Here is a 19,744-nt window from a genome sequence, read left to right as displayed (position 1 = left end):
TGAGAAATGAACCAAAATGATGGTATAAATTTTCAATGGCACGCCCTAGCCGTGAATGTAGGTAGAAAGTCATGCTGAATCATTATCAATTTATTTAGGCAAAAATTATACCTTCTAGATTACAAAATCCATTTGTTGATTTAAGCTTAATTTTATAACTAGCATCACAAAATCAGACTGATCATAGATATCTCTGATGTATTCTGAATGTAAACCTGAGGACTCTATCACTATTTTAGAGAAGTATATTTTACCTCTACAATGAAGTGTGTGTGAAATATTATAAGATTAAAAAATACATACTTAATTTTTCACCCTTAAATAGGGATGGTTATTTTAAAAGATGGACCTTTAAGATGCCCGAATATCAACATTCACATCTAAAGATGACAAAGCACTCTGATATTTACAAACGTAAAATAAGCAGTTATAACTAAACTTTTGGTAAACAAGTGCCTCATTACTGTCAACTAATTTCTTATTAGTACTGGTACAGAAACAGTAGTATGAGTAAAATATCCTTTTAAGCTAAAGTTATGGGTAAAACTACCTATAGGAATTGATCTTCCATTACTTCACCTATTCCATAAAGAAATTATTCTAGAGACCTCCAAGTTCGTTCTATTCTTTTCTCTCCCTTTATGAACTTAACACACAATCAACCAGGTGCCTTCATGCTATAAATCAAGCAGTGATAGGCAGTTTTCAGGTTCAGCTTAGTCAATTTTCTCTAGTCTTAAAATTTTATTTGGGTTTGATTTAGGCTTAATTTCACAAGTACACCCAACATTTCACTTTAACATATGAATAATTTAATTATTTGAATAGATACTCAGAATATCCGTTATGAAAACTGAAAAAATATATTGAGAAAACCCCTAAAACAATGTAGAATACATTTTGTACTTTTTATTGACTAATCTTACGGTCCATTCTTGGTTACAAAGGAAATAAGAGTAACAGCCCACAATATTCTACATGATTTATAAAATAAATCACATATGAAAATAAAAATCCCCCTCTTTCCCAAATATAATACATTGCGTTTTGGATGCCTTGCATGTCAGTACTAAACTTCACCTAACACTGCCCCAGTCCCTTTTCGATTAGAACAGGCAAAATTTATGACCTCTTATCCCCAGTACATTAATGATCTATTAAACTAAGTTTTGATCCTTATAAAGTTAAAATACGTTTCCTAATTTATGGAAGTGCAAATGTTGTCTAAGACAGCACTGACCAATAGAAATTTCTGTGATGAAAATGTTCTGTGTCTACACTGTTCAGTAGGTAGCTACTGAGTCTTTCGAACGTGGCTAGTGGGACTAAGGAACTTAATTTTAAATTGTATTTGAGTTAAAGTTAAATAACCACATGCACTGGGTTAATTACTATTGGTCTAGCAGTCCCTTCAAACACTCAGGTTAAGTGTTAGAAATGGAAGGTAGGTTATGGACAATCCAGGAATCTGAAATTATGAAAAATTATGTTTTAAAAACTCTATCATTGGACTTCCCTGGTGGCACAGTGGTTAAGAATCTGCCTGCCAATGCAGGGGACAAGGGTTCGAGCCCTGGGCCTGGAAGATTCCCACATGCCACGGAGCAACTAAGCCCGTGTGCCACAACTACTGAAGCCCGCGTGCACCTAGAGCCCATGCTCCGCCAACAAGAGAAGCCACCACAATGAGAAGCCCGCGCACCACAACCAAGAGTAGCCCCCGTTCACAGCAACTAGAGAAAGCCCGCGCGCATCAATGAAGACCCAATGCAGCCAAAAATAAAATAAATTTTAAAAAATAGTTAAAAAAAAAAACCCTGTCATTCATCCCTTCAGTATGAATTTTTCCAGAAGGTTCACATTAAAAAAAAAGTGAAACCCAAACCAACCAAATTCTTTAGGCTGCTTTTCTGTATGCATCATCTTTTTGTAAAGAGGTGTAAGACTGGTTTTGTTGCCAACGCTGCCCCCTCTTCTACTGATAGAACTGTAGTGATTAGGTTCCTGCATTTATTTAGGTTATTCTCCTAAAAAACATGGTTTCCATACTGCAAATAAATGACAGGAACTTTTCCACCTAATTACCCCAGACAACACAAATGTTCTTTCCAAAAGTGGAGACTGGAACCACAAGCCCCCTCACATTGCCTGTTACATCTGTTTATGCTTATAGAAGTGACATCCACGTCGTAGACAGGGAATACCAATTTCTTGGGAAAGCACCCAGAATTTGGTGAGGCTTGAAGAAAAAATTCCACTGTTCAAAAGAAGAGATACATAGAATTGAGCAGCTACAAAGCTCTTTTGAAATTAAGCAAGAAAAGATTTTGCTTCCAGAGTATAAATTCTGTGTATAGACTTAAACGGAGCTAATACGCAGCCATAATCATTTACCAGCGATAAAGCTGTAGGTAAGTTACAAAACCTAACCTCAGTTTTCCCATCTGTAAAATGCAGATAATAATAGCTCTGTTGGAAAAACTCCTGTAAGACTTTGAAATGGGCAAAAGATTATTGAGTGTCCTTGCAGTGGAATGCTGGATGTTATCTAAAGGACTCTGGAGTTTCATGGTTCTACAGTAGTTTGCACCTTTGCCTGCCTTTGACTTTTTACGACACTATAAGCCCTAGAAACTTAACAATACTGTAAATGGTTCTTATCTATACATATGCAAAATTATTTTGTTCCTTAGAGATACAGTTGATCACTGCCCTGTATAGGAGATAATTCAAAATATTACATTTTAGCGCCTTATTAACCAGTTTTGCCTCTTTTCTGATTTTCCATAAAGCTTTGTTCTTCACATTCTCATTTGGATGGGTTGCAATATTTTGGTGTTCGCTCCCTAACTGATGAGTCAAATAACATTTTTGACACAGCTTCATTTTACATTTCTGTTAGAGTATATTTTTACCTTCTTGAAAAATTATCCTTAAAAGTTTCTACTCCATAGTTTTTTTGAGGGTTGGTTTAAAGGTCTATATTGACGGTTTTGATTGGTTTTATATTTTGCAGTAAGGCTGTAACACTTCCGAAATTTTTGATGGGGAAAGGAGGGGGTACTGAGCATTTATAAAAGGGGAGTCTGAAAAGCTCTTTCCCGATAAGGAAGTCAGAAGATTTCCTCACCTCTTTCCTTTCAGCAGCGGAAGGTCAAGGTGGGTGTTAGGCGAAGCACAGTGGCCTAAGCGCTGGAGTGAGGCCGCTCTGGATCTGGGCCTAGGTGCCGGCCTTCCCTGCCAGGAGCGTGGCCCAGGGTTTTGGATGCCCTGGGGTCACGGGGTTAACTGCAGACTTCGTGGGGCCCCAGCAGCAGACAGCCCAAGAACCCAGTTCTCGCGAAACCAGGACCCGAGCTGAAGGGCAGGATTTGCCCCAGGCCCGCGGGGCCCCTCGCCCACGGCCGAGGGGGTGGGGCGGCCTCGCCTCAGGCCGCTGCTTTTCGCCCTCCGTTGGCCGCCAGAGGCTCCCTCTCTCTCCCTCTCCTGGGATTTTGCTGCCGGGCTCCCTCTCTCTGCGGCCCTAGAGTTAATCCCATCAGCCGAGGTGAGGCACCTGTTACCCCGGGCCTTCCTCACCCCCGCGGCCTCTCCCCCGTTACACCCCCGTTCCGCCGCCAGCCACACGGCCCGGCGCGGGCGGCCGCACGTGGGCGAAGCCCCTGCCCGGGCTGGGACCCCCTCCCCAGGTCGGCCCGAGTGTGCGAGCGCGTCGGGGCCCGGGCCGCCGCCCGCCCGCAATGGCGTTAGGGAGCGCAGCGCGCCTCCCGGAGCCGCCCGCCGCGGGCCGGGCGCGCGTGGGGGGCCGCGGCGCGCGTGGAAGCGGCCGTCGCAGCCGCCCATCGCGCTGCGCCGGGAGGAGCGGGTGGAGGGGCAGCGAGCGGGCCGGCGCCGAGCCGAGCCGCGGCCACCGTGGGGCGGGGGGCGCCTCGGAGGAGGGGGTGGGAGCCGCGGCCGCCCGACCCTCCCCACCGGCGGCGGCTCCCGCTCGGGTAAGGGGGAGGATGTGCGCGGGGCGAGGAGCTGGGGAGGGTGGAGATGAGGAGGAAAAAATCGGGATGTACAAAGGCTGAGTTGCAGGCTGAGGGTGGGGGTGGGCTGCGGTTGGGGAGCGTTAGGTTGAGGATCGGAGGCAGTATCGGTGGGATCTATTGTTTCCTGGCACACTGGGAGGAAAAACAAAGGGATTTATCAGTATGACCCTGTAATTTTTTTTCTTCTTTTTTTAATGTGGACGGGGAGCTCGGCTCTCCCCATGCCACACTGGGATCCGCCTGGCAGCCGCCGGGAGCCGTAGCCAATGTGTTAGGACTTCAGGTGCTTCTTGGCACAAAGCTAGACTGCGACCTCCTACCATAGCGCTTGGCGTCACCTGCTCTCCCGGCCCTGCCCCTGCCCGGGGCCGAGGGATTGCGTCCCGAACCAGGCTCGGGAATCGGCTGCCTCTCAAGTTGGTGTTATTTATGTTTGTCTTTTGTGAGGGCAGGTTTTGAATACCCCGGCGGCCCCAGCGCCCCCGCCCCCCGCCCCTTCGGGTTCGAATTGGCGGGGGAGGGAGTGGGGGGCGGTGTGTTGGGGGGAGGGGAGGGTGTGTGCGGCTTAAACAAATGTCAGGGTGGAAGGAGATTGTCGAAGCTTGACAAAAAAAACAGGCGCCACACTCTGAAGCCTTTCTTGTTTGTCTGCATGGGCCATGCATGCGTGCTGGGCCAGGAGCCGAGTCTGGAGACGGTTTAAGTGAAAGTGTGTGCTTCCTCATCTGATGGTGCGTGAGGGTGATAGGGCTCCGCCTAATACTAAAAAACAAAACAAAAACAAAATGAAAAATCTTTAGAACTACAACGTCTGCTCCTCAGCGGATCTTGAAGTATTTGCTTGCTGGCATATTGATGTGAAATCCAGCTGTGGGCTAGAGGAGACCAGCCAGCACGTATTGCGTTGTATTCTGAGCTTGTAGTAAGTTAGAGGCAAGTGTAATAAATAAATCAGGGCTATGAAAAAAGGTTTCATGGTCCTTTACTTTCTGATCGTCACGTTCTCATACATTTATTCCCATGATATCCTGTCTCCCACTCTATACTTAATGTTCACTCTTAGGAAACTTCCAAATATTTGATGTGGTTCTGAACTTAGAGTGGAACTTACTGCCATTTAAGAACTTTCTTCTGCTTGTTTTGGTCTGAAATTGCACTAGTGTTGTTTTGGGGATGCTGTAGATGAGAATATTGGACCAGAAAGAGTGAAATAAGCCTCTGTAGACACGTTTTGGAGTTTGTAAACATAGATTCTGAACTTCTAATTGTGCTTGTACAGAAAGAATAAGTTCTACCTGATGTGGAGAATCTCAAATGAATTTCATTTTTCTGGACAGTTTGATGATTTCTTAAAGATCTAGGAACTGCTGGTTTCTTTTAAGGTCATTCACAAAACCAACCAAAACTTGGGCTAAAGTATTGCTCTGAAGTGTACTTATGTGTCACTTGTATGTGTGTATGTGTGTGATTTTGGTAGGGGTCTCAAGTTATGTTTGCAACAGTTTTGTTACCAAAGACCAATCAGAGTTATAACTTTTAAATTCTTGGCTTTGAAATTCCCATTTCAATATGTAATTTCTTCTTATTTGACATGTGGCCAAGCCACTTTGAAAAAAAATGTATAATAGTTGACTAAACGTAAATTCAGATAAGTAAATGAATTCAGAAATTCGTTCTTTTCTGTTACAGATGAACCTCTAGTCTTGCTTTGAAAAGGCCATTTTGTGTAACTCTTGACTGAATAATTTCCTAATACACCTGTTGGGAGGATCACTGACACAGTATGCCATTTGAGAGGTACTTTTTCTTGACCAGATACTGGTGATTAGAGAAGAGAGGTGTTTTGTTTTTTTGGTTTTTTTGTTTTTCCTGATCATTATGAACATTGGCTTTTCACCCCTGAAGTAAAAATGTTGAAAACCGAGTCTTCAGGTGAACGTACCACTCTCAGAAGTGCCTCTCCTCACAGGAATGCATATAGAACTGAGTTCCAGGCACTGAAAAGTACCTTTGACAAACCCAAGTCAGATGGGGAACAAAAAACAAAAGAAGGTGAGGGCTCCCAGCAGAGCAGGGGAAGGAAATATGGCTCCAATGTCAACAGAATTAAAAATCTATTTATGCAGATGGGTATGGAACCCAGTGAGAATGCTGCAGTCATTGCCAAAACCAGGGGGAAAGGTGGACCTTCATCCCCTCAGAGGCGAATGAAGCCCAAAGAATTTCTGGAAAAAACAGATGGCTCAGTTGTTAAGTTGGAGTCCTCTGTTTCAGAACGAATTAGTAGGTTTGACACAATGTACGATGGCCCTTCATATTCTAAGTTCACAGAAACTCGCAAGATGTTTGAGAGAAGTGTGCATGAGTCAGGACAGAACAACCGCTATTCCCCAAAGAAGGAGAAAACTGGAGGGAGTGAACCTCAGGATGAATGGGGTGGTTCTAAGTCCAACAGAGGCAGTACTGACTCCTTGGACAGCCTTAGCTCCCGGACAGAGGCTGTCTCCCCAACTGTGAGTCAACTGGGTGCAGTATTGGAGAACACCGATTCCCCCAGTGCCATCATTTCTGAGAAGGCTGAGAACAGTGAATACTCAGTGACTGGGCATTATCCCCTGAATTTACCATCTGTTACTGTTACAAATCTTGACACCTTTGGGCACCTGAAGGATTCTAATTCTTGGTCTCCTCCAAGCAAACACAGTGACGATGCAGAGGATGCTCAAAAGAATCATACAACTCTGGTACTAGAAGTGGCTTCGAAAAGTACCTCTCTAGCTTCAGTGCCCACTGGAGAGGCACAGCAGAGCAAGGAAGCCGAGGACTCCACATCTAACCAAGAGACTGCTGACAGAACTGACAGAGACATTCCTGAAGAACCTTGTGCTGAAAACAAGGCAGTTACAGAGTCTGAAATCCCTTCACCACAAAACGAACCTTCAGAAGACGCAGAAGCTCATTTGGTTGGGAGTGAGGCAGCAATGCAACAGAAGAAAGAACTTGCAGGTGGTGATTTTACCTCTGCTGATGCTTCTGGATTCAGTTGTGGAAAGGAGGTATTCGAAGATTCAAATAATTTTGGGAGCTCCCATGTTTACATGCACAGTGACTATAATATATACAGGGTGAGATCCAGGTATAACTCAGACTGGGGAGAAACAGGCACCGAACAGGATGAGCAGGAAGATAGTGATGAGAACAGTTACTCTCAACCTGACATGGAATACTCAGAAATCGTTGGATTGCCAGAAGAAGAAGACATCCCGGCAAATAGGAAAATTAAGTTTAGTAGTGCTCCAATTAAGGTAAGTATGTTTTCTCAGTTTGTTTTTGAAGTTTTTTCTAAGTTTTTTGTTTGTTTGTTTTAGTATTTGGGCCTAACTGTATGTAGACTAGCTTTGACAGCTATAAAGGATTCAAGGTTGTTGATGTACACATGTTGTCAGGTGATTTTTAAAAGTTTGGAGTTTGAGAGATATTATTTCCTGGTGTGCTTTATAGTTGTATAAACCAGTACTGAGTAATACTGAAGTTGAAGAAGTTTGGGGATTGTGAGAGACATTCCAATGGACGGGAGTATGAATAATATGAGCACTGAAAACCAGGAGTGTTAGTTTGAAATAGAATTACTTCTTTAACTAGTTCTACTTGAAATTACCCATGAATAATAAAATTATCTGAATCGAAACACTGTAGGATATGAGGTATAATGTACAAAGGGAGAGTTATGATAACCTTGAAATAATATTCTTTATTTATTTGCTTAAAAAATCTGAGTTATCCCTTACTTAAGTGTAAGTGGATTGTGAGGAATGTTGGAGCTTTTTTTTCTGTACTGCTACTTGGTAGTGAATGTTGGATTCGTGGAACTATGTTAGCGGACTTAAATACTTCAATTGGAAAGCTATGACTCTAAATAGCTTTGAGTTCAGAATTTGTTATATGGCTTTAAAATGAAATTGTGTGAAAGGACGTTAAATTGATTTGCCATTCATGGGTTTATTTTTACCTCTTAAAATCTGGATAAATGCCAGTTGAATTCAGATGCTCTATTCTAATGACTTCACTTAGTTAACATTTGGAATAGAAGAATAGCACAAAGTACGTCCGCAGCGGGTGGTGAAATATTATTAGCTGATAATGGCAGTGGGACAGGAGGTGTTTGGTTGAGTATCAGAATCTCCTGGAGTGCTTTTGCAAAGTGTACTTGTCCATCGGCTCAGCCCCAAAATGCTGGCATGTCCTCCTAGGGGAATCTGGGGGGTTGTGGTGGCAGAATATGTAGTTTGAAACCACTTTCTAGGGGCTTTTAGCTTACACAGTGTGTATATATGATAGATTTGGAATTAGATCTGGTATCTTCTTGAATTTTCTCCTCAAAATCTAAAGTCACTGTCTATTGTTATTTCCATCTTGTGAAACTTTCATATAAGGCTGTAAGATACATAATTTACATAGCAAAGATAAATATGACCTTTCTGTAATTATGAAATAAACTAATAATCTATGAAATTATTTACTGGTGTTAGCAGGCAAACTTTTCTTTCATTAGTGTAAAGCAAAAGTTCTGGGTCAGAATGGGCCATGTCAAGTTAAACTATGTTTGAAATAACTACTGGAGTTGGGAATCTAGTTTCTAAGTAAGCTAAGTTTCTTTGCTGCTCTTTCCCACCTTCCTTTGTCATTCTCTCCCCTACCCCCCAATGGTAGGTACTCTCTAAAGAGAGTTAGAGTTGCCTTTCCCTCAGGCCTATCCAGCCAGCTTCTAAATTTCATCTTTTACGTCCGCTTTGCAGGTGCTCCCCTTGGAACATCATCTTTTTACCCCTGAGGAAGAAAGCAGTAAGATTAAATTGTTACACATTGAGCAAGGCAGGAATAACTGAAATGAACTCTTCAAGGAGTTTGTTAAAACCAGTGGCTGGCTCCCTAACGGGGGATAGCAGTTTATGAAAATTTGGCAACCAAATGGGGCACCAGCCTTGTATTTGGGTCCTATGCTGCACAAAGTGTAACTGCATAGTAATAGGTTTAATGGATTTTAAAGGATTTATCATTGAAATTTGGATGCTCTTTTGTGAACAAACCAGGTTTTGGGTGTGATACTTTGAAATTGAAGTGATTTTTTTTCCCCTGCCATTTATAACAATAAGCATTTTGCCTCTGAATTTTCACGTAATAGACTTGTATTTCACGTAACAAGGAATGAACTAGATTACATATATTTAAGTTCAACACATTTCATTAAGAATATGGATCAAGCATCAGATTTGTGAAAGATAATGTGCTGCGTTTTAGTGGGCAGTTAACAGTACTAGCTGGAGTGGATTAAGTTTGCAAACAGAAGATTCATTCTTAGCCCTTTGTAATGAATAAGACAGTTACTCTTTCTTGTTCCCATTGTTTAACATGGAAGTGGATTCACTTGGGAATTTTGAGTGCTACTTTCCTACTGGTGGTGGTGATGATGGTAGTGTTTAGATTATTCTCCAGTTAAGATTTTTGCCTCAGAGAGTGGTAATAATTAAATTCAGTAAGTGTTTATTGAAGGCTTATCATATGTCTGTTCTCATGCTGTTAGCTGCAGAGGACACAAAAATCTATAAGGTTACCTCTTTCCTCTGTGAGCTTGTAGAGTCAGTTCTTAAACACATGGTATTTAAAACCCATGAAACACAGTGTAAAAACCTGTGCTGAAGTGTCTAATGTCCTATGAGTACTTTAACTGTTCTTGGCTATACTAAATGCATGGAGTGAACAGGATTTGGTAGATCATTTGGAAGGGAATACACTCAGCCATTTCCTATGTGTGTTTCCTTATTCTTTTTATAAATATTTATTTATGGAATGGAAGTTATGATTTCCAACGTAAATCTTTTCCTTTGAAACTTAAACACATTCCCTATTTCAGAAGTAATAGGGAGCATATTCCTTACAGAAATGATTTTTAGAACTTTTGCATTCTTTTCCCGATAGTCTCACCTTATTCTTCACTAGAGTAAACATTCTCAACACTTTTGGTCTTTTGTTTTAGATCTTGTGTGTGTGAGACGATGTCCTCAGTTTCTATTTCAGTTCTTCTATAGATGTTTTAAATAGATATTTCCCTAAGATGTCTTAAATCTGGACCTAGAAAAATATCAAAGTAATATCTGATCTTTCCTGTGTAGTATATCCCTTATGTATAATTGTTGGTGACTTTTAGAAATGGTCAGATCGTTTCTTAATGGATAGGTTAATGTGTTTCATAGTGTCGTGGAAAGTTAGAATGGAATTAATAATAGAAAATGTAAAATCCGACTTCGAGATATGGAATGAGGGAGTGTTAAGAAGATGCTAATTTGAGATGTGGAATTATACCTTCATTCTCAGGAATTTCTCAGAACCAAGGAATTGAATTAAATTTGTCTTAGATAAATCAAAGATAGAAAGGGTGACATTTAAAATTATTTTTTCTATTAATTCAGAACATTTATTGAGCCCTTACTATGTGTCAGGAACAATGCAAATGTAATAAATACGTAAAATGACTGGAGCTGATCAAGTCAGGAACCCGTGGTCGGTGGGAGGTGTACAGCCCATTAAGGTCACTTCTTAGGTCATTCTGCTCAAGTCTGTTCTTGGATGATCTTTCTAAGATCATCACTGCAATCTTGTTAAGGAAGTCATGACTCTTTTTCTGTTTTTGGTAACCTTATGTCCTTTGGATTGGTGTTCTTGAAACATAGCATATCTGAAAAAGGTTATTTTCCTAATTCCCAGCAAGATGAAATTGCTGGGTTAATGTTGGGATACATAATGCTATACTTTTCTGTGTGTTTTCTCAAGTTGCCTCAAGCTTTACAGAGCTGGAGTTCAAAGGAGAGTCACCAAGGGCAGCAATGCTTCTCTGAGACTTACATGATAGTTGTTGAAAATGGGTTTCTTAGCATTCTCTCCCTCTTTTGGGGCTCTGAGTTATTGTCAGGGGGTACACGAGGCCTTTTATTCAGGATGGTGTTCTGAGCATAGTTCTGAAATCCAAATTTCTGTCTTTGTGCAGCTTTCCCTTTCTCACAGTCCTGCTCAGTGCTTCTAAACTTGAATTTGCATATCAATCACCTGGGGACCTTTTAAAATGCATATTTCTTATTCAGTAGTTGTTTTGTAGGAAATTACCTTGATGCAATGGTTAGCCTCCAAGTACACTACCAGCTATCCCGGAGGTATGGAATAGATAGGCTCAGCAACCACATTAAAGTGCTTGAATCACACGATTTATCAAATTAGTTTAAAACACACAGCCAGAAGCAAGAGGAAAGCAGTGGGGGGTAAGTTAACACACTTAAGGTGCAAAAGAGATTGGAAGGAAGGACCACACTACCTGAGTCCTGGGTACACAGAATTCATGTGTCCTGTCCCTCTCTCTTTCGTATCAGCCTTTCCCATTGATGGTGTGGTTGTGAGGACTAGAGTTGATATTTGAGCAAGAACTCCACAGACTCATGATGCCCTGGGCATCATACTTCCTGGGATACATACTTGCTGTATGGAAGAGAGTGGGGACAAGTACACTTAGATACAGCCGTAGCTTTGCCAGTTTGCCCGCTGATGAGCCATGGGTGTTATTTGCATTTCTTGGTTAGAGCACCTGTGGGTCCAGAATAGGATCATACTGGGTGGCTGATGTGGAGATGGCATAGCTGTCAGACCAGAGATGGTATGGTAATGACTTGGGCTTTCCACCCCTCTCTATCTACAAGTAAATCTCTTGTTCGTTCCACAATATTTTCTATTTTGGAATGTCTTACAGGTTACTAACTTACCTATTTTTAACATGTCTTGTAACTTTTGTCTTGGCCTTACAAGCTCTCATTATCTATACTTAACTGAGTCTCTGAGTATTAGCTTACTTACCATCAGTGATTCTCACTTCTTAGAGTTTCATCCATTCCATTTGTTTTCTTGACCTTTATAACAGAATTTAATATTCTCAGGCAATATAGCAAACTCTCAAACAGTAGATCTGGGGTGAGATTTTGCGTTTCTAACAAGCTCTCAAGTTGGTGCTGATGCTGCTGGTCAACAGATCACTATTTGGAATATGATTTTGAAGTATAACCTTCTGGCTTCTGAAAGGGGCTTGTAATGAAATGTTGGGGAAGCTCACTTAACAGATTTGCTTTCCAGACGGGTCTGCTGTAGCTGGCTGTATGGGATAATATTCTTTGAAGATGAAACAGGTGTAAATTTGTAAAGTGCATGAAGCACTCTGTTTCTGGATACCAAAGTGAATTATGAGCCCTAAATTCATAAGGAGTTTGGGTCATTAAAAAGTCATATCCTAGACTCGTTGTGTGGTCTAAGTTTTTAATTATAAAAGGACAGGAGGAGGAAGTTCTTGATAGACTCAGAAATTCCATTTCTCTCATTCTTTTGGAAGCCTAAATTTAAAAACTTCTAGAGAGAGTATAAGAAGCATCATCTTTTATATAGCTTGCTTTTATTTGGATAACATTTAAATTGAACTTCCTTTTAAAATTTGATGGTTTATAAATTATGGTTTATAACCAGGTAAATAAGTCAAATATTTTAATGTACTGTGTAAAATCAAATAATGAATAGTTATTGAATGACCCCTTTTCTAATACCGCGTGGGTCTACCTCTTTTTCTTTTCACTGAACATTAGTCATTTAGTATTTAAAAGAGATTTTTTTGGACAGCAGACTATTATAGATGTTTGCTGGCATTTATTCGTAGTAGAAAGGTTTAAAGTTTCTTGCTTTTTGTATCATCAACAATATTTTTTCTTCCCCTCTAAATTTCCTCACAAAGAATCCTAGTGTTGGGGTAATGGACTTTAAAGACAAGAGGCTGAATTTGGGGGAAAATAACTTTCTATTATGTCATCCATACATTGTTCACTTTATTAATCTAGTCACATGCCAGTCAGCAATAATTTGATTTAAATCTCATCTGCATTAGATTTTTTTCTAACATCTTCACCACTCAAAAAGAAAAAGGCTTCAGAATTTCTATAGAAAAATACAATTAGATACAGGATAAATTCTGTATAAACAAAACAAATATTGTTAAACTCTGAATATCATTTCTTGATTTTTGTGCTGTTATCTAATTTACTTAATATTTTTTCTTAATTTCCTATGCTCTTCCTTTTTGGATCTATTTCATTTTTGTTCTTTTGCTTCATCATATTCTGCTGTTTTCATTTTGAATAGAATAATGCTTTTCAAGTAATGCTTCATATTTTTTCTTTCTGGTCACTTTAAAAAATTTCCCTGGTTCTAATCTCTTCCTCTTGGTTTGTGACATAGAAACTTAAAGATGAAAAATACTTAAGGGTAATCTAGTGTAATTTCCCCACTCACTTCAGTTAGCCCTTCAATAGCATGTTGCTGACAGATGATCATTCAGCTTCTGCTTGAATAATTCCACTTATGGGGAGTTTATTATTTCGCAAGGCAAAAGGAAAGTTAGAAGGAGGGACATGGTGTGTGTGTGCGTGTGCTCATATATTTGCTTATTTTCATTTGTTTTTAGTTTGCAATTTTCTATTAAGATAAAATTCAAATAACATAAAATTCACCATCTTCAAGTGTACAATTCAGTGGTTTTCAGTATATTCCCTATTTTGTGCAACCAGCACTATTACCTAATTGTAGAATATTTCCATCACCCTAGAAAGAAACCCTGTGCCTGATAGCAGTCACTCCTAATTCCCCTTCTTCCCACATCTTCTGGCAAACACTAATCTAGTTTCTGTCTCTGTGGATTTGCCTTTTCTGGACATTTCATATAAATGGGATCTGGAGCATGCTTTTTAAAGGGAGTGTAGGAGAGGCAATGAGTTTGGCGTGAGATATGTTAAAATTTAAGATACCATGAGGGCAGCAGATCTTAGGAAGGTCTAGAGAGCAAGGATAAAGGAATTTTTGGATGGTGACATGGTCTTAAGATGAAGTGGCAATGTGGGGACAACACATGCTGCCTGCCTGTTAATGCAGTTCATGGAGAGAAAGAAGACAGGAAGCTGAAGTAACAGCAGGATCCAGAAAGGGATGAGCATATTTGTTAACTGAGGAAGAATAGTGTACGGGGCAAAGAGGATGGTTAGAATCACTCCCTACCTTGGGACACTGCACTTTTCTTCACATAATCTGAAATTGCTGTTGATGAAGTTAAGTGATTGCTTCAGCATAGTGTATCTTTAAAGGCACAAAAGCGCTAATGCCAATTTTCATCTTTACATTGGTCTTTTCTAGCATGCGGAGACCCTTGCCCTTTTGTAATGACCTGATGCTTATTTCCATCCTACTGCTCTTATGTTCTTGCTTTCATTATTCTTTTATGTTGATTGGAATTGTTCATGGACAAACTTCACTCTTTATTTTAAAAGTTCTCCTCCTCCTTCAGTACTTCAATATAGATTTTATATGCCATACTTGCTATTATCTATAATATAACCATGTATGAGATAAGTCATTTTGGGCAGGCACTTATTTAATTTATTACACATTGTCAACTAAAGTATATTATATACATCACTGTTAAATATTATTAACTGATAATGAAAGTAACACCAAAAGTTTCTTGATATTCTGTAAACTTGGACAAATCTACATCTTGAGGCTTTGGTTTTCTTATTCGTAATTGAGGCTCTCTTACTTGTAATTTATCACTAAGACCTCTTCTCAGCTTTAACCTCTTGTTATCTTGGTTATCTCTTAAACATATTTGTACAGTACCATTATCATAAATATTTGTGCTGTTATTTCAAAGGGAAAAATTTGAACATCTTTTGTTGAAATATCAAAATGAAGAAGTTATATTAAATTGCTCTTGGGAATGTTATATATGCTATAGATTATAGTAGAAACTTTAAGATGATTAAAAGATTAAATCCAAGGGAGTACATTTTGATAGAGTGGCTTTTAGAGCAACTCGACTTTTGAAAGTGTGGCTTGAACTATATATTAAAACACCTTGCTGAGGAACCTAAGAATAAAGAAAGAAATGTTTTGTAATATAGTTGCTGACATATTAATTGCTTCACTCACTTTTGTTCTGGAAATAGCTTCACAGCACTGTTCAACATGATTGAGATATTGATAACCTTTTGCATGATTCCCAATTTTTTAGCCAAACTTGCTCTCTCTTTCTCAGGCCCCTATCCTTACAAAAAGGACAATGAAACAGGCAGAGTATAAAGATATTTGGAAATTTTATATTTTAGGAGGACCAAAGTCTTGTTGCTTATTTAATGTATTTCAGAGGGACCAAAAAAAAATAGTTTGTATAGTCAAAACTATTCCATATATATTTATGTGTGAAGAAAAGTGGTTTTAAATGGACCGGCTCACAGACATGTTATCCTCTTTCTCTCTTTTTTTTTAAGTCAGATAATGAATGAGTTTTGTTCTGGGGAAAGCTAATCTTCCACATTATTTTCTGTGCCAGATGAAATACATTGGGCTAGGTTGGGACACGTAGTGGTTGACAAGGGTCAGAAAGATAAACAGAATGGTGACCTGGGAGAGTCCAGGTGAGAGGCTTCCAGAGTAGGTATTTGGTGTTTCTCCCTTGATACTTTTAGACTGGTATGACCCTGAGAAACTGCATGGCTTTGTGCCTTGAGTCTATCACGGTCCAGTGAGGGGGACCTTTCTCTTTCTTCCACTTCAGATCTCTCCTCCAAAAGTTGCTTTTTACTTCTCTTCTTTCAGAACATATGTCAGGATAGAGCTTCGTGGAGGGTACATTCATACTGGAAAATTTGTCTAATCTTGATACAAGGATTTTAAATAGTACTCAAAGTGAAAGGTGCCTATTCAGGCTTTTGAAGAGTTTTCCTTCACTGTAAGGGACCTCAATAGAGGAGGGAGAAAAACAGGTTTATTGGTTGGTTTTTAAGGTCTACTTGTGAGTCAGCGCTGTATTGATGGGTTCTTTTTACTAAGCACTTGTTTCAGATAAAATGGATGTGCAAAGTTGTTTTATAAGAAAGAAACAGACATAAATTCACACTTTTCATTATGAATCAACTATTGTATTTTTTTTAAAAGAACCCATTGCTAGAGTTACAAACTTATTTATGTATAAAATAAGTAAGGAAGGAAGTTATATTGTACAGCATAGAGAAATATAGCCATTATTTTGTAATAACTTGGAGCACAATGGAGCACAATCTATAAAAATATTGAATCACTATGTTGTACACGTGAAACTAATGTAATACTGTAAATGAACTATACTTCAATAAAAAAAATTAAAAGAAACCATTCCTCAGAGGAAAGGCAAAACTTGCTATAGGGTGTTTGACTATCATCTTGTGCACCAATATGTAAAACGTAATTATTATTATGATGTTTTGGCCGGGCTGCATGGCTTGCGGGATCTTAGCTCCCCAACCAGGGATCAAACCCATGCCCCCTGCAGTGGAAGTGTGGAGTTCTAACCACTGGACCGCCAGGAAATTCCCAGAACGTAATTATTTTTAAAAGTTTATTCTGTAGGTAGAGTAATAAAATGCAGTAATTTAAGTTGTGCATCGGTTTTAACATATGAATGCCCAAAGCACACATTTCCTCTTAGAAATTTTAAGATTGAGCACTGAACATTAAAACAAACACACAAATCTTATGAAACATAAAAGCTGGACCAGAAATGAAAATCTATGATACAATAGGGAAAGCGGAATACAAGAATGATAACAATATAGATCAGGTCTTCATTGACTTTTGATGCATGTGCATAACACGTTATGTTTTGTTTCAATGTTAAATTAACGTCGAAAGGGAATTAACCCTATATTTTTTGGTCAGCATCTAGAATTATCTATGATTATTTATTTAGGATAGATTCCTAAAATATTTTAAAGCCTTTGATACACACAGCCTGAATTATTATTCAGAAAGATTTTATTAGTTTATAATTAGCATTGCACTGGAATGGTTTTCTCACAATCCCTGTACTAGCACTTGGTGTTATATATATGCTTTATAGTTTTCAGCTTATTAGGTTTCTCATAATTTCTATGTATTATGTTGATTTATTAGTGAGGTTGAATGTTTTCTTGTGTTTACAGGCAATTTTTGGATATGAATTCTGGGTGTTGTTTACTGCCTTTTTTTGTCAATGATTGTTAGTAAGGAGTATATCAAAGTGTTATTTGTCTTGGTAGAAAGTTAAAAGAACTCACATATTCAATAATAGGGGAATGGTTAAATTCATTATGATATATATATATATATATATATATACACACACACATACATATAGTGTAATAAGATAAAGCTGTTATAAATCATGTTTTCTAAAATTTTTAAAGATGAGAAATATTTTGCAATATACTATAGGATAAAAAGACTGGTTAGATATTTAATATGCATTTTTATCACAGTTTTAGTTTTAAAACTAAAAGACTGAGCAAAGACTGAAAGTGCATATAGCAAAATGTTAACTCTGGTAATTTCTGGATGCAGAGAATAAAGGTGATGTTTATAAAATTATTTTAATTTTTCTAGATTTACTAAATTTTCTACAATGATCATATATTACTTTAATTATAAAGAAAAAGAAACAGGGGACACATTTGGAAGGATCAGCAATAACAACTCTTTTTTTTTTGTTTGTTTATTTTATTTATTTTTAATTTTTTGGCCGTGCCACGTGGCATGAAGGATCTTAGTTCCTCTGACCAGGGATGAAACCCACGTCCCGTGCAGTGGAAGCACAGAGTCTTAACCACTGGACCGCCAGGGAAGTCCCTAACAACTCTAAACTTGACAAAAACTTTAAAAAATACTGTCTGCGATTCTAATAATTAATTTTTTTTTTAAATTAATTTTTAATGTAATTTTCTTTGGAGATCAGTAGGTCACAGAGAAAAATTTTGGGGTATAAATTTTTGGAATACTGAAGAAGGTGTTGGTTTAAGAAAATGAACTTTTGACAGTTGAATTCGTTAAGTGCGTACTTTCTAATCCTTGGTAAAATTGATCCCATATTTGTGGCTAAGCTTGTAAGTATTATGTGGGGCAGGACTTTCTAATGAATTTTAAATTATGATGATAATACTTGCATAGGTGTTAGATATTTTCTTTGAGTTGCTGTTGTCTGTATGATATCCTAACGTGTTACTTAAAATGTGCTTTTAAAAACTGGACATATATTTTGGATCTGAAGTGAAAAATATTTTAATGCATAGTCTTACTCAAAATAATACATATTTGTTTAAAGAAAGCCTAAGAATTCTCCCTTGTGAGATCACGTCTTTCTTTTGGGTCTATTAAATTATTGAGCCTTAACAGGATTTGTCTTTCAGAAGCTGAGAGTAGAGATGTCAAGTTCAGTATCTTGCTTGTATGTAATCCTATGAAAACACTTGCATGCACTCAGTTAAAAATGGGATTTTGTGTCCTAGGTCTCCACAGCACCCTTTTGAATATGTTTTCTAAAACACCAGCCAATATGTAGTTTCCTGTTGTTATTCTTAACAAAAGTTTTAGCTGAAAAATTGATTTGATATATGATTAGAGTATATGGTAGTATATAATATTTTTAGTTAGCGTCAAAGGGTCAGTCACCCTCATGCACTGGATAGTGTTGCATCTATGAAAAGTTTTGGTAGACAATGCTGAAGTATATAAATGATAAGAAAAATATTTTTTTGGGGGGGCAGAGTTTTCTGAAATCAGAATTTTAAAGTGTTGCTTTTGGCCTAATTAGATCAGCTGATAAATCTTACAGTTTTAAGCAATTCCAGCATTTTATAAGTTCTGGTGAAGTCCTTTAAACTGCCTTACTATATAATCTGGTGCTGCATTATCATTTTTCATTAAGTATACTTAAACCTTACTGTGATATGGCTAATAAATTCTATTTGTACTTCATTGAATACTGAATTTATAATAGTACTACTTAGATATGTACTACCTACATAATTGTAAGTATTATTTAAAGGAAAGAGGGCAACATTATTAGGTACTCAACCAAGTTTGAGAAGAGACTTGTGTTTTTCCATTGGGGACTGTGATGCTTGTGGAATTTTTATATTGCTGGTTCCTTCTCTGAATAATGAGTTCTGTGAGTAATATATTTAAGGAACTAGAGAGCTCTCAGTAGATTGCACCACTTGTAGAAGTAGCAATTAGAAGTTTTAGTTTGAAGTTACTTGGGTTTGGCACTTACTGTTTTGTGAAATTCTTACCCTTAATCTAGAAATGAATCATTGACTGAGTAGTTGATCCCTCTCACTGGAGGATGGTGGAAATAAGCTGCAAATATTGATACAAAATACTTTTTTAGTTGTCTTTTTTCCATGTCATGTATTTAATGTTTAGGTAATATATTAGTCAGGGTTCTCCAGAGAAACAGAACCAATCTGATGTGTGTATGTGTGTATGTGTGTATATGTGTGTATAGATAGATATCGGGAGAGAGAGGGAGAAAGAGAAAGATAGAAATAGAGATGTTTAAGGATTTGGCTCACATGATTATGGAGGCTGGCAAGTCCAAGATCTGCAGGGTGGGCTAGTGGGCTGGAGACCCAGGGAAGAACTGATGTTGCAATTTAAGTCTAAAAGCTGTCGAAGTGGAGACCTAGGGAAGGACCCAGGCTAGAGACTCAGGGTGTAAGTTCAGAGGCTGTCTGCTGGAGAATTTCTTTTTGCTTAGGGGAAGTCAGTCTTGTTCTATTCAGGGCTTCAGC

The 19,744-nt window shown here is 38.5% G+C and overlaps 1 protein-coding gene across 12 annotated transcripts in view; it reads left to right on the top strand.

Moving 5' to 3' along the window:
- The first annotated feature begins 1,669 nt into the window (after positions 1–1,669).
- The window catches only part of PPP1R9A (protein phosphatase 1 regulatory subunit 9A), a 295,634-nt gene continuing 277,559 nt past the window's right edge, over positions 1,670–19,744 (top strand). For 4 of the 12 annotated variants that reach the window (XM_082471666.1, XM_082471674.1, XM_082471671.1 and 1 more), the window contains exons 1-2: positions 1,671–3,547; positions 5,724–7,339. In XM_082471666.1, the coding sequence (XP_082327792.1) occupies positions 5,945–7,339 (1,395 nt within the window). In that variant the 5' untranslated portion in view covers positions 1,671–3,547; positions 5,724–5,944. Of the gene's footprint in view, positions 3,548–3,593; positions 3,690–3,923; positions 3,993–4,059; positions 4,451–5,723; positions 7,340–19,744 lie in introns of those variants that run through there. The other 8 variants (XM_082471667.1, XM_082471675.1, XM_082471673.1 and 5 more) reach the window with 5 other exon arrangements.

The sequence above is a fragment of the Balaenoptera physalus genome, assembly GCF_965194825.1.
Source record: "Balaenoptera physalus genome assembly, chromosome: 8".
NCBI lineage: Eukaryota > Metazoa > Chordata > Mammalia > Artiodactyla > Balaenopteridae > Balaenoptera > Balaenoptera physalus.
Note: the sequence above shows the minus strand (reverse complement) of the source record. Positions and strands in the feature narration are given on the sequence as shown.